Source organism: Molossus molossus, unplaced genomic scaffold (genome assembly GCF_014108415.1).
Source record: "Molossus molossus isolate mMolMol1 unplaced genomic scaffold, mMolMol1.p scaffold_m16_p_10, whole genome shotgun sequence".
Taxonomy (NCBI): Eukaryota; Metazoa; Chordata; class Mammalia; order Chiroptera; family Molossidae; genus Molossus; species Molossus molossus.
In genome coordinates this window covers 50,553,991-50,569,289 of record NW_023425345.1, presented here as the reverse complement: position 1 = coordinate 50,569,289, position 15,299 = coordinate 50,553,991, and the positions used below count along the sequence as shown (strand labels likewise).

Genomic DNA, 15,299 nt, shown 5'->3' with positions numbered 1-15,299 from the left:
GCTTTGTAGTATAACCTCATATATGGTATTGTGATCCCACCTACTTTGTCCTTCTTTTTTCAAGATTGCTGTGGATATTCGGGGTCTTTTTTGGTTCCATATGAACTTCTGAAGTATTTGTTCTAGTTCTGTGAAATATGTCATTGGTATTTTGATGGGGATTGCATTGAATCTATAGATTGCTTTGGGTAATATGGATATTTTAATGATGTTAATTCTTCCAATCCACAAACAAGGTATGTGCTTCCTCTTTTTTATATTTTCCTCTATTTCTTTTTTCAATGTCCTGTGGTTTTCTGCAAATAGGTCCTTTACTTCTTTGGTTAAGTTTATTCCTAGGTATCTTAATTTTTTTGCTGCGATGGTAAATAGGATTGTTTTCTTAGTTTCTCGTTCTGTGAGTTCATCATTGGTGTATAAGAAGGCCATCGATTTCTTGATGTTAATTTTGTATCCTGCTACTTTGCCAAATTAATTTATTAAGCCTAGTAGATTTTTAATGGAGTCTTTAGGGTTTTCTATATATAATATCATGTCATCTGCAAATAATGACAGTTTCACTTCCTCCTTTCCAATTTGGATCCCTTTAATTTTTCTTCATGTCTGATTGCTGTGGCTAAGACTTCCAGCACCATATTAAATAACAGTGGCGAAAGTGGGCATCCCTGTGTTGTTCCTGTTCTTAAATGTTTTTAGTTTCTGCCCATTGAGTATGATGTTGGTTATAGGCCTTTCATATATGGCCTTTATTATGTCGAGATATGATCCCTCTATTCCCACATTGCTGAGCATATTTATAAAAAATAAATGCTGGATTTTGTCAAATGCTTTTTCAGCATCTATTGATATGATCATGTGTTTTTTTTGTTTTTTGTTTTTTTTTATCCTCACCCGAGGACATTTTTCCTTTTTTGTTCAGGTAGAGTGAGAGGGAGAGACAGGAACAGAGAGAGAGAGAGAGAGAAACACCGATGTGAAAAGGACACATCGAGTGGCTGCCACCCGCACGACCAACCAGGGCTGGGGACAAACTGCAACCATGATATGATCATGTGGTTTTTATTCGTCATTTTATTTATGTGGTGTATCACATTTATTGATTTGCGAATATTGTACCAGTCTTGCATACCACTTGGTCATGGTGAATAATTTTTTTTCATGTATTGCTGGATTCGATTTGCTAGTATTCTGTTCAGGATTTTGGCATGTATGTTCATCAGGGATATTGGCCTGTAGTTCTCTTTCTTTGAAGTGTCTTTTTCTGGTTTTGGAGTTAGGATTATGCTGGCCTCAAAAACAAGTTTGGAAGTCTTCTTTCTTCTTGAGTTTTCAGGAATAGTTTGAGGAGAATGGGTGTTAGTTCTTCTTTGAACGTTCAGTAAAACTCCCCCATGAAGCCATCCGGGCCTGGGCTTTTGTTTCCTGGGAGAGTATTGATTACCTCTTCAATTTCCTTGGTTGTTATTGGTCTGTTCAAGTTTTCTATCTCTTCCCAGTCCAGTTTTGGGAGACTATGTATTTCTAGAAATTTGTCCATTTCGCTTAGATTGTCCAATTTGTTGCCATATGGTTGTTCATAGTAGTTGTTAACATTCTTTTGTATTTCTGTGGTGTCAGTTGTTACTTCTCTTTCATTTCCGATTTTGTGTATTTGGGTTCTCTCTCTTTGTTTCTTGGTGTGTCTAGCTAAGGGTCCATCAATCTTGTTTATCTTTTAAAAAAACCAGCTCTTTGTTTCCTTGATCCTTTGAATTGTTTTTTGTTTTTTTTTTGGTCTCTATGTCATTTATTTCAGCTCTGATCTTTACTATTTCCTTCCTTTTACTTGCTCTGGGGTTTTCTTTTTGTTTGCTTTCTAGTTCTTTAAGTTGTGAGGTTCGATAATCTATTAGAAATTGTTCTTGTTTCCTGAGGTAGACCCGTAGTGCTATGAACTTCCCTCTCAGAACTGCTTTCACTGCATCCCATAGATTTTGTGTTGTGTGTTCATTTTCATTGGTTTCCAGGAAGTTTTTAATTTCTTCCTTGATCTCCTTGGTAACCCATTTATTGTTCAATAACATGCTATTTAGCCTCCATGTGTTCAAATGTCTTTGCATGTTCTTGTTGCAGTTGATTTTTAGTTTCATGCCACTGTGATCTGAGAAGATGCTTGATATGATTTCAATCTTCTTGAACGTGTAGAGACTTAAGTTTGTGTTCTAACATGTGATCTATCTTTGAGAATATCCCATGTGCACTTGAGAAGAATGTGAATTCTGTAGTTTTGGGTGTAATTCTCTATTAAATCCATTTGGTCTAGTGCTTCATTTAGAGTCTCTGTTTCCTTGCTAATTTTTTGTCTACAGGATCTATCCAGTGATATCAGCGGGGTGTTGAAGTCCCCTGCTATGATTGTATTGCTCTCAATTTCTCCTTTGAAGTCCTCCAGAAGATTTTTAATATATTTTGGTGCTCCTATATTGGGTGCACATATGTTTATCAAGGTTATATCTTCCTGTTGGATAGATCCTTTCAATATTATGTAGTGGCCTTCTTTGTCTCTAGTTATGGCCTTCATTTTGAAATCTATTTTATCAGATAGGAGTATTGCTAGCCCAGCTTTTTTTTTTTTTTTTTTTTTCCTGTTTGCTTGAAAGATTTTTTCCATCCCTTCACTTTCAACCTGTGTGAGTCTTTTGTTGTGAGGTGGGTCTCTTGTAAACAACATATATATGAGTCATGCTTTCTTATCCAGTCAGCTACTCTGTGTCTTTTTATTGGAGCATTCAATCTATTCACATTTAAGGTGATTATTGATATGTACTTATTTACTGCCATTTTTGTTTAGTGTGGTTATATTTTTCTTCCTATTTCTTCTACTAATTACAGCTGTCCTTCTAACATTTCTTGTAGTGCTGGTTTGGTGCTAATACAGTCCCTTAGCCTTTTTATGTCTGGGAAGCTCTTTATTTCACCTTGTAATCTGAATGATAGCCTTGCTGGATAGAGTAGTCTTGGAGTCAGATCCTTGTTTTTCATGACTTTGATTACCTCATGCCATTCCCTTCTGGCCTGCAGCGTTTCTGTTGAGAAGTCAACTGAGAGCCTTATGGGGGTTCCTTTGTAGGTAACCTGTTGCTTATCTCTTGCTGCTTTTAGGATTCTCTCTTTGTCTTTAATTTTTGGCATTTTAATTACTATGTGTCTTGGCGTGGGCCTGTTTGGGTTCTTCTTAGTGGGGCTCTCGTGCTTCTTGAACTTTAATGCCTTTTTTCTTCACCAAATTAGGGAAGTTTTCTGTCACTATTTCTTCAAGTATATTCTCTACCCGTTGCTCATTTTCTTCTTCAGGGACTCCTATGATGCGAATATTATTACGTTTCCAGTTGTCCCACAGTTCTCTTAAGCTGTGTTCCTGTTTTTTTAATTGTTTTTTCCTTTTGGTTTTCTGATTGGTTGATTTTTTCTACTCTGTCTTCTAATTCACTGATCCGGTCCTCCGCTTCCTCTACTCTGCTCTTTAGACTTTCCAATGTGTTCTTTATTTCTGCTATGTCATTCTTCATTTCTTCTTGATGGTTTTTAATTTCCAATTGGTTGACTTTCAACGTTTCTATGTCTTTATTCACGGTGTTGATGTCCTTACTCATGCTGTTGAGCTTCCTCAAGATCATGGCTCTGAATTCTAGCTCTGTTAAACTTGCTTAACTGCACCTCATTTATCTCATCTTCGGTAGAGTTCTCTTGTTCTTTCATTTGGCATTGTTTCTTTGTTTCACCATTTTAGCTATCTCGGTGGGCTTTGGAGCCTGCCAAATGTTCCCCGTGGGTGCTGGTGTTCTGTTGTTTGTGGCTCCCTCTACTGGGTTTGGATGAGTGTGGGAGGACCCATGTTAAACACCACTGTCAAGTCTTACTTTCTTGGGTCGAGTTGCAAGCCCAGGAATGGTTCAATTATTGTCTAGCTTTTTGCCTGGAGGCTATTAGTCGTGGTTGCTTGAGGAGCTTGGGTTCTCAGTTGAATGAAAGACTCCTTCAGGTGTTCAGTGTAAGGGGATTTCCCAAGGGTGGGGCAGATGCTGGTTGTTAATGAGCCTCAATTTGCATTTCTTTTTTTTTTTTATCCTCACCCGAGGACATTTTTCCATTTTTTTGTACAGACAGAGTGGAAGGGAGAGAGAGGAAGAGAGAGAGAGAAAACATCGATGTGAAAGGGACACATCGAGTGGCTGCCACCCGCACGACCAACCAGGGCCGGGGACAAACTGCAACCAAGGTACATGCCCTTAGTGGGAACCGAACCCGGGTCTCTCCGGACCGCAGGCAGACGCTCTAACCGCTGAGCCAAACCGGCCAGGGCTCAATTTGCATTTCAATGGCCCACCGGGTAAAGTTGAATCTCCAAGGGAGGGGCCACCACCTCTCCCCAGAGCTCTGGGAAGAAGAAAGATGGCCAGCATTTTGCGTGGCTGCAACTCAGCGAAAGCTTTGAGCGCCTTCCAAATCCCGTGTCCCCACACAGTTCCAGTCTAGTCCGCCCTCCCTCTGCCAGAGCCCAAAGTGAGTGGCTGTGGCTATTTTAGCGCTCTGTCCCGCCTCTCTGCGCTATAGAGCTGCTTGGGACTTTAACCCAAGGGCGCTGCTCACAGTTAAGACTGTTGCTGTCCATGGGCTTCCAGCCCCCTTCTCGTGCCTCTGCAATCCTACCAGGATCGATTCAGTGTCCCTGGTTATACGGTCCTCGCAAGCTGTTTTTCTGTTGCTTTTTCCCGACCATTTGGCTTTATTTTAGTTGTAATTCCAGTTTAGTTCTGGGAAATGGTCTGTATAGCTTCCATTCACTCTGCTACCATTTTGGAATCTTAGTAAAATATTTTTAGGATCTCAGTCTTTTATAAGATCTCAGCTCCAATTCCTAAGCAAAGTCAGGCCTTGAGCTTTATGGCCCTATGTGGTAATACCCATTTGCTATGAAGACGCAAAACACAACAGTTAGCTAGCTCAGACTTACCACTCTGGTTTTTCATTCCCTCTATACACTTAGCCCCTAGGGATTTCCCTAACTTCTTCTGTTCAATTATGCATTTTAAATGATGTATGTTATTTTTCATTCTGTATTTCTTGGTATTTTATATTATGAATGTTTTCAAGTTATCTAGTTAGCAATACTGCTTGAAAAGGAAGTCCTTTTATAGACAAGAAGTAGTAAAGTATCTTTTCTAAGTAATAGGCAGAGTCTGTATTAGAACCTAAGTTTTTTAGTACGCTTGCTTTCACATCATTCTACACTTTTTTTGTTTCAGGTTTCATTAAACAATAATAAGGTTTAAAACCATACAAGTGGGAAAGTATAAAATCTATAATCCAAAGAGGAATAATTTGTAATTATGCATTTTTGAGATGAGCTTTTCTTAGCACTTATCACTAGAAAATGAACTTTAGGCAAAACTTACAGATTCAACAATAAAGGTAAGATTACAATAACTTAAAATGTGACAGTGTTGAAATAATATATACCTATGACTCCATAACCAACAATATACTTTTTTCAATAAGACAAGTTTTTTAAAAGCACATAAAGCTGTTGTTATTTTTTTCTCAGTTCAGCTCATTCAGGGTTCTATTACTAAAAACACCTGGTTTTCTTCTAAAGAAATGTTACTTGGAAGATCTACTTCTCTTCTTGCTCTGAAAGTCTCCTGAACTTCAGAATCCTCTTCAAGTGAATGGAAAGATCCTACTCAGTTTGCTCCTTAAAAAATATTGCCAAATATGCCCTGGCCAGTTTGGTTCAGCGGTTAGAGCATTGGCCTGCGGTCCCGAGAGACCCGGGTTCGGTTCCCGCTAAGGGCGCATACCTCGGTTGCAGTTTGTCCCCGGCCCTGGTTGGTCGTGCGGGTGGCAGCCACTCGACGTGTCCCTTTCACGTCGATGCTTATCTCTCTCTCCCTGTTCCTCTCTCTCCCTCCCACTCTACCTGAACAAAAAATGGAAAAATATCCTCAGGTAAGGATAAAAAAAAAAAATTGCCAAATAAATACACACTTAGCCATATAAATATTGTTATAATATGAATTAATATTAAGGTGTCTTCAAAAGAAGCTAGAATAAATATATAGAGATATGCAAAAGAAAATCATGTTTGCACTTAATAGACTCTGACTCCTCAAAACTTTCACAATAGTTACACTCTGATATACAGTAGCATTCTGTTTTGTTTTTAAAGTTTCGCTTTCTTTTTAAAAAATTAATTTTTAAATTACAGATGTCTCTTCTTTCCCCACCAATGACACCCTCCTTTCCGCTACTACCTGCCCCCCTGCCTTCACTACACTTTTGTCTGTGTCCTTGGTTATGAAGTATCACTTTCTTAATGAGTTTGTATAGCTACTGACTGTATTAGTATCTAAATTTTACTATGACATTCATGTTTACTATTTACAGCAACGATTTTCAACCTTTTCCATCTCATGGCACACATAAGCTAATTGCTAAAATTCTGCAGCACCCCAAAATATATACTATATTTTTGCCAATCTGACAAAAAAAAATAGGTATAATTTTGATTCATTCATACCAGACAGCTCTTGTATTGGCTGTTGTCATTTATTTGACAATCTAAGGGAAAAGAGGTCAGTGCCCTTTGACTACATAGTCAGGTATTACATGTTTTAAAAATTCTTGCAGCACACTGGTTGAAAATCTCTGATCTACAGTAACTAGTCATACCTTCTCTTTCATGTTCTCAAAAGCTCCTCCCTGGGCCAGTACTGTATTGGACTGCAAATCAAAAATGAATCCTGATGAATCTGAAAGAATGAGAAGGAAAAAATACATTCAACAAGATCCCAAACTGACATTTAATCCATCCCCCACAGAGAAGGGCCTTAAATAGTTAACAACTTACTTTGCAAATTCTATTATATAGATAACTGATAACTACACTTGAGTTAAAATTATGAAATAAAATTTGATTCTAATAGAAACTGTCACAGCTTAAGAAAAACACTAAATACATCAACTATAATAAACTGTCCAGTAATCCTTGATATCTTTGTTAACTATTTTATCTTAATTTAAAAGGCCCTCGCCCTGGCCGGTTTGGCTCAGCGGTTAGAGCGTCAGCCTGCGGTCCGGAGAGACCCGGGTTCGGTTCCCGCTAAGGGCATGTACCTCGGTTGCAGTTTGTCCCCGGCCCTGGTCGGTCGTGTGGGTGGCAGCCACTCGATGTGTTCCTTTCATATCGATGTTTCTCTCTCTCTCTGTTCCTCTCTCTCCCTCCCACTCTACCTGAACAAAAAATAGAAAAATGTCCTCAGGTGAGGATAAAAAAAAATAAAAAATAAAAAAAAAATAAAAGACCCTCTATAAATGTTGCAAGTAAATGGCTCCCCAAGGTAAAATTTAACACTAGCAAATCTGAAAATATGAGTGAGGACAAGAGTTTTGTGGCATTAACAATAACAACCAATGAAAGTAATTTCAATCTTCTAGACTGCACCACAAATATGTTTTTAGACTATGAACTCCATGAATACATTCATGTTTGTGTCCCCAATATGCTTGACAAAGCAATGTACCTGAGTTTTCATTACCAGCACAACATGGGAAAACTTAGTTTGATGTGTGTGATTTATTATAGAAAATAGTTTGGCTTTCCTGTATTTATAAAGAAAAGGCTATATTGCCCTGGCCGGTTTGGCTCAGCGGTTAGAGCATCAGCCCGCAAACCAGACAGTCCCAGGTTCGGTTCCTGCTAAAGGCACGTACCTCGGTTACAGTTTGTCCCTGACCCTGCTTGGGGTTGTGCAGGTGGCAACCAGTCGATGTGTCTCTCTCACATCGATATTTCTTTCTCTCTCTCTTCCTCCTTCTCTCCCCCCTGTTCTATCTAAAGATACATGCAAAAATGTCCTCGGGTAAGGATAAAAAAAAAAGAAAGAAAGAAAGAAAGAAAAGAATATCTGCAAATTAAATCAATTTCTTTACCTGAGACTATGTGATCAATAAATTACCTCAGCTTTATTTGTTTTTAGAGAGAGAGAGAAACATCAATTGGTTGCCTCCCGCATAACCCTGACTGGGGCCGGGATTGAATCTGCAACCCAGGTACGTGCCCTTGACCGGGAATCAAACCTGTGACCCTTCGGTCTGCAGGCAACCGAGCCAAACTGACCAGCGCAATTACCTCAGTTTTAAATACTTGACAACTTCATTTTAATCTAATGAGATGCAATCCAGGAAATGGTTAGAATTTCTCAGATTCTGATGTGTATACTTATCTGGTGAATCTTAGTTTAAAATGTAGGTTCTGATTCAGTAGTCTAGCCTGTAGCCTGAGATTTTTACTCCCTGGTGGTATCAACATTGCTGATCCATGCACCATACTTGCTAGTAGCCTAGGGGTTAGAATTTCAACAAAACGAGTAAAAGAGAAAGTTTTGAAAAAAGGGGTTGCTGTAATCTTAATGTTTGTGTCATCCCCTGCCCCTTAATTTATATGTCAAAATCCTAAAGTGATGGTATTAGTAGCTGGGGCCCCTGGAAGGGGCCCCTGAGAGTGGAGCCCTCATGAATGGGATTAGTGCTCTTACAAAAATTATTGCAAAGAGCTCCCTAGCCCCTGCCACCATATTAAGACACAATGAGAAATCTGTGAGCTGGAAAAGGGCCGTTACTCAACCTTGCGGACACTGATATCAGACTTCAAGCCTCTAGAACTGTGAATAATTAATATCTGTTGTTTACAAGCCACCTATTTTGTTATAGCAACCTGAATGGACAGGGGTTTAAAAAATACAGCAATATTCTAGTACATTTTCCAAATTATTTTGCTATTATTACAGATGTGTTTCAATTAAAGCCTCTTTTATAACTCAGTCTTTACCCTGTTTTCTACTACCTCCTAGTTGCTATGGAAGACTGATCATTTGTAAGTTAGCCTGATAACACATTTTGGTACTAAAAGTGGAAAAGAGGATATGAATACAACATACGTCATTCCAAGAGAAACTATGCTTGCCAATTACCAATAAACTGTAAATTCATTTAGGTTTTACCTCTGTAATACTGGCAGTTTTGAGACTGTTGACAAATAAAATTCAAGTTGCACTTACCCAAACTCAGTATTTAAGCCTGAGTTTTCCAGATGATTATATAATATGATTAATTTCCAATTATCTTTAATAATTCAAGAGACACAGTACATAAAGATGAAAATCCTATACAGCCCAAATATAATCCAGCAACCTTCTCAGAATTGCTGTAGGTTAGCCAAATGATACAACTTGAATGTTATAAGTATTCTCTCCCAAAGACATATTAGTGAGCAGTGAGATGATACAAAGGAATTCAATGATTTTATCAGAGAATCAAACCACCAATCTTTTTTAGGGAAAAGAGGGGACACAAAGTGAAGGTGCACTTCAATGTCTGTCTTTAACTGAACTATTAGTATTACTAGCTCCTTATACATCATCTAACACTTTATTTTTTTTGCTTTAACAACACACTAGATGAAACAAAGTGCAAAGCAAACAACGGGTAGTTCTGCAAACACCTTCAGTTATTATCCCCCCCAAAATTAGCACAGTATTATTAGGATTTATCTGGCATACCAATTAGGGTAATGATTTAAAATACATAAAGCGCCCTGGCAGGTTTGGCTCAGTAGTTAGAGCATTGGCCTGTGGTCCAGACAGACCCAGATTCAGTTCCCGCTAAGGGCATGTACCTCGGTTGCCGTTTGTCCCTGGCCCTGGTTGGGTCCTGTGGGTGGCAACCACTAGATGTGTCTCTCTCTCTCTCTCTCCCTCCCACTCTATCTGAACAAAAAATGGAAAAATGTCCTTGGGTAAGGATTAAAAAAAAACAAAAAAACATAAAGCAGCTATTTCAGTCAAGATCCCAGCAGGGAAAAAATGGCAAACTCAAATAGGGAAATCTAAGGAGAGTTTTAATTCTTTTTTTTTATCCTCACCCGAGGACATTTTTTTCTTCTTTTGTTCAGAAAAAGTGGGAGGGGGAGGGATAGAGAGAGAAACATCGACGTGAAAGGGACACATCGAGTGGTTGCCACCCGCACAACCCAACCAGGGCCAGGGACAAACTGCAACCGAGGTACGTGCCTTTAGGGGGAACTGAACCCGGGTCTCTCTGGACCGCAGGCCAATGCTCTAACCGCTGAGCCAAACCGGCCAGGGCTAAGGAGAGTTTTTTAAAAAGACTATATTAGAAGGTGCAAGTAGGGAGTAGGGAAACCACAAGATGTAGTGCAGTTACCCCTTCGCTAATAACAGCAATGGGCATTGCTGCCCTGAGGATTTAAAGAGGTATGAGACAGCAATTACTGGAACCCAGAAACAGAGGGCTTTTTCATCTTTGTTTCATCTGATGTGGTAAGGACCATAGGACAGTAGCTATGACCTTTGGTCAAAGGTCACAGTAAACCCACAGTGACCCTTCAAGGAAAAGATTGGGGGAATAAATATCCCTACCTCACTCTCCTCCTTTCCTAGATCTCCAGCCCATACTGCCCAATGGGCAAACCCAAGCAAAAGCCAGAAAGCAAGAGAGCCATTGAGGGAATATTTATCTTTTAAATTATGAGTTTACCAAAAATGGAAAGCAACAATTTAACATCTTGTCTATTCAGCAGCTAATATTGCCTCTTAAACCAACAATTCAAGTAGATTCAAAACCTTGCATCAAAGAACTAGAGCTTAAGTGCCTCTCAGCATTACATTTTAATTCCCATCAACAATATTTAGTGATTTAACAATTCTCTTATTTATACAGGCAAAAAAAGGCCCAAGATTTACTTAACTTCATTGGTAGGAAATAAGGATCTCATCTTGTGATAGAAGAGCATGTATACTCTATCAGAAGTAAATTTTTAAAAGAGAAAATGCAGTTAAATACTATTATCAGGCAATTCATAAAGGATACAAGAAACCCTTGAGATTGAGTTTTTTTAACACTTTTTTTTTTTCTTGACTGATTTTAGACAGAGAGGAAGGGAGAAGGAGAAAGAGACAGAAACATCAATGAGAGAGAACATCTATTGGCTGCCTCATGAATGCCCCTCACTGGTGATCAGGCCCACAATCTGGGTATGTGCCCTGACTGTGTACATGGGTTGACAACCACTGAGCCACACCAGCTGGGTGAGATTGAGTTTTACTTTTATCATTTATTTCCCTCTGTTGGGAACTATCTCAGAAGTTTCTTGGAATTATTTCAAATAGCACACATTTAGGAACATTTTGGAAAAAGTATATTCTTCACAATATCACTGATATATCTGTAAATACTGCAGGCTTTGTTATTGTTGTTTTTGCTGGCTTCAGAAATCAGGTAACAGTTGTTTTAGGCATTGAGAATGACACAGAAATGTCTGAGTTTATCTCATATATCAAACCAACATTGAACAAGTTTTTACTGAAGTACAATTAACATTTATATAACATTATGTTAGTTTCAAGTGTACAATAATTATTTGATATTTATATATACCCTGTGAAAAGATCACCACAGTAAGTCTAGTTAACAGCATTCACCACACATGGCTACAAATTTTTCTTTTTGTGATGAAATTTACTCATTTATAGCAACTTTCAAATATGCAATACAGTATAATTAACTATAGTCCCCATACTGTACACTACATACTCAGGACTTATTGTATAACCGGAAGTTTGCACCTTTTGACCCTCTTTACCCATTTCGCCCACTACCTTTCTTCTAAAGATCTCAGATTCTTGTTACTACTCACTGATATTCCTTACACATACATTTAAAAAGTTGGGTAACAAAATTATTCACATTTTACCATAGCCAAAGAGAGGTTACAGAGGTAAGATCCAGCCCTGGCCAGTTGGATCAGTGGTTAGAGCGTCGGCCTGCGGTCCAGAGAGATCCGGGTTCGGTTCCCGCTGAGGGCTCGTACCTCGGTTGCCATTTGTCCCTGGCCCTGGTTGGGTTGTGCGGGTGGCAACCACTTGATATGTCACTTTCGTGTCAATGTTTCTCTCTCTCTCTCTCTCTCTCTCTCTCTCTCTCTCTCTCTCCCTCCCTCCCTCCCTCCCTCCCACTCTATCTGAACAAGGTATCAAAAAATATCCTCGGGTGAGGATTAAAAAAAATAAATAAATAAATAATTTTTTTTTTTTTTAAAGAGGTAAGATCCAATTAAATGCAGGTAAGCTCTGAGGTGAGGAATTCTGTCTAAACATAATCTAACAAGTGTGATAATCACCTGTCCTATTTTCTCAAACTGTACAAACTTCCTCTTAAAAATTAAAAAGTAAACTCAAGAGCAGAGGTTATTTAAGTGACAATTCTTGCAGAAGTGGTATCTCATGAACAATTAAACAACCTAAAGTTCTGCTTTAGAGTGGACACAGACAATACTTAACCACCAGTGTCTTCAAATAGCTTTTTCTCATACCAAGTTTGAGAAGTATCCACATATAAGTCACCAATAAAATGACAAGTGGAGTTCAGTTTCTTCATGTGCACTACTAGCAAATATAGGAATGGGGGTTATAGTGTACAAATGTGAGTGAAAAAAAAGTTATTGTCACAGACACTACTAGCTGCTAGCTAAAGCCTAGAGTATATTTACAACTTCAAAATAAATATGCTGCCCTGGCCAGTGTGGCTCAGTTGGTTGAGCATCATCCCATGCACTGAGTGGTCACCAGTTTAATTCCCGTTCAGGGCACATGCCCGAGTTGTGGTCTCGATCCCAGTATACGGGAGACCATAATTGCCAATGATGCATCAGATAAGGGGTTAATTTCCAAAATATATAGAGTGCTCATATAACTCAACAAAAAAAAGACAAAGAACCCAATTAAAAAATGGGCAGAGGAGCTAAATAGTCACCTCTCCAAACAGGACATACAAATGGCCAAGAGACATATGAAGAAATGCTCAACATCACTAATCGTAAGAGAGATGCAAATTAAAACAATGAGGTATCACCTTACACCTGTCAGAATGGCCACCATCAACAAAGCATCAAACAACAAGTGTTGGCGAGAGTGTGGAGAAAAGGGGACTCTAGTACACTGCTGGTGGGAATGCAGACTGATGCAGCCACTATGGAAAACACTATGGTGTTACCTCAAAAAATTAAAAATTGAATTGCCATTTGACCCAGTGATCCCACTTCTAAGAAGCCTGAAACACCAATCAGAAAGAATGTATGTACCCCCATGTTCATAGCAGCACTATTTACAATAACTAAGATCTGGAAACAGCCCAAGCGTCCATCAGTAGACAAATGGATAAAAAAGCTGTGGTACATATACACAATGGAGTACTATGCAGCTGGAAGGAAGGAAGGAAGGAAGGAAGGAAGGAAGGAAGGAAGGAAGGAAGGAAGGAAGGAAGGAAGGGAGAGAGAGAGAGAGAGAGGGAGAGAGAGAGAGAGAGAGAGAGAGAGAAAGAAAGATCTCTTATGCTTTGAGAAGACATGGAAGGACCTGGAAAGTATTATCCTAAGCAAAACAAGCCAAGCAGAAAAAGACAAATATCACATGATTTCACTTATATGTGGAATATAATGAACATAACAGTCTGCAGAACAGGGTAGTGGACAAGAAAACAGGGATGGGGCGGGGAGGGAGGTGGAGGAGGGTGTCAATGGGAGAAAAAGGAGAAACATCTGTAACAAAAATATATAAAATAGCATTTCTTTTATATTTAACGTGTGAGAGCTGTACCTACAGCTTTGTTTTCAATTAAAGAACATTAAATTGAATGAGGGGGGAAAAGCCAGAATTGCTATGGTCACTCTCTTAATAAATATATTCCAGTTGTGTATAACAGTTATAGTGCTATTGTTAAATTTGTTAACATTTTTGCAGCTATTCTAGGAAATGAAAAAGTGACTGTATAGTCTTTGCTGTCCTTCCCCTTATAACTAACTATTCTTGACCTTTCTTGATTCTTTGCACTTTATATTTTATTTTATTTTTTTATCCTCACCCGAGGATATTTTTGCATTTATCTTCAGATAGAGCGGGAAGGAGGGAGGGAGGAAGACAGAGAGAGATACATCGATGTGAGATAGACACATCGAGGGGCTGTCACCCACAGTACCCCAACTAGGGCCGGGGACAAACTGCAACCAAGGTACGTGCCCTTAGTGGGAACCAAAACCAGGACTCTGGGAACCAAAACCAGGACTCTCCGGTCCGCGGGCCGATGCTCTAACCCCTGAGCGAAACCGGCCAGGGATATATTTTATTTTTGAAAAGAAGCTAGAGGAATAATCCTGGAAGGAAAGCTAAAAAAGGAACCAAAATCTAGAAGCATTTACTCTTGCTTCATTTCCTGTCTCCAATGAAACATCAACTCAAAGGATACAGAATATCCTGCAATAAATTATCTCCTACCACTCCCCCTAACATATGTTCACTCTCCAAAAAGTAAATTTTCAAGAGGCATTTGGCTTTCCTGCAAGTGTATTCCAATTTATTAGGTTTATAAGACTAGAAAAACAACTGTTATATGAATTCCCAAGTTAGTAATACACAAAGCTGTAATGTTCTATCTACAGATACTCAGTTAATGAAGTAACAAAGTTATGAATGTTCTGTACTCTTCTAAAATTAATTTCTGTCATAACAAAAAGTTGTAACTATCAGAAATACTGCCAAGGATAGAGGGGAAGTATAACCATTCAAAACACATTACGAGAATTTTTTTAAATCTTCACTTGAGGATATTTTTCCATTTATCTTCAGATAGAATGGGAGGGTGAGGAAGAGAGAGAGAAAGAAAGAGAACGAAAGAGAGAGAGAGAGAAACAGCGACATGAGAAAGACACATTGACTGGTTGCCTCCTGGAGGGCCCGGACCAGGGCTGGGGACCAAAGTACGCGCCCTTGACTGCAATCGAACCCACGACTCTTTGGTCTGCGGGCTGACACTCCAACTGCTGAGCCAAACCAGCCAGGGCAAGAGAATGTTTTTGTTTTGTTTTTTATCCTCACCTGAGAACATTTTTTCGTTTTTTGTTCAGATAGAGAAGGAGGGTGAGAGAGGAAGAGACAGAGAGAGAAACATCGACGTGAAAGGGACACATCTAGTGGTTGCCACCCACACAACACAACCAGGGCTGGGGACAAACGAGGTACGTGCTCTTAGCGGAAACCGAACTTGGGTCTCTTTGGACCACAGGCCAACGCTCTAACTGCTGAGCCAAAACAGCCAGGGCCAAGAGAATGTTTTTTAAAAATATAGATATAGCCAGGCCAGTGTGGCTCAGTGGTTGAGTGTTGACCCATGCACCAAGAAGTCGCCAG

General features: G+C 39.2%; 1 protein-coding gene across 1 annotated transcript in view; it reads right to left on the bottom strand.

Moving 5' to 3' along the window:
• SPATS2 (spermatogenesis associated serine rich 2) overlaps nucleotides 1-15,299 on the bottom strand; it is a 77,929-nt gene that overhangs the window by 53,832 nt on the left and 8,798 nt on the right. Inside the window, exon 3 of the mRNA XM_036253013.1 lies at nucleotides 6,712-6,791. Within this exon, the coding sequence (XP_036108906.1) occupies nucleotides 6,712-6,791 (80 nt within the window). The remainder of the gene's footprint in view (nucleotides 1-6,711; nucleotides 6,792-15,299) is intronic.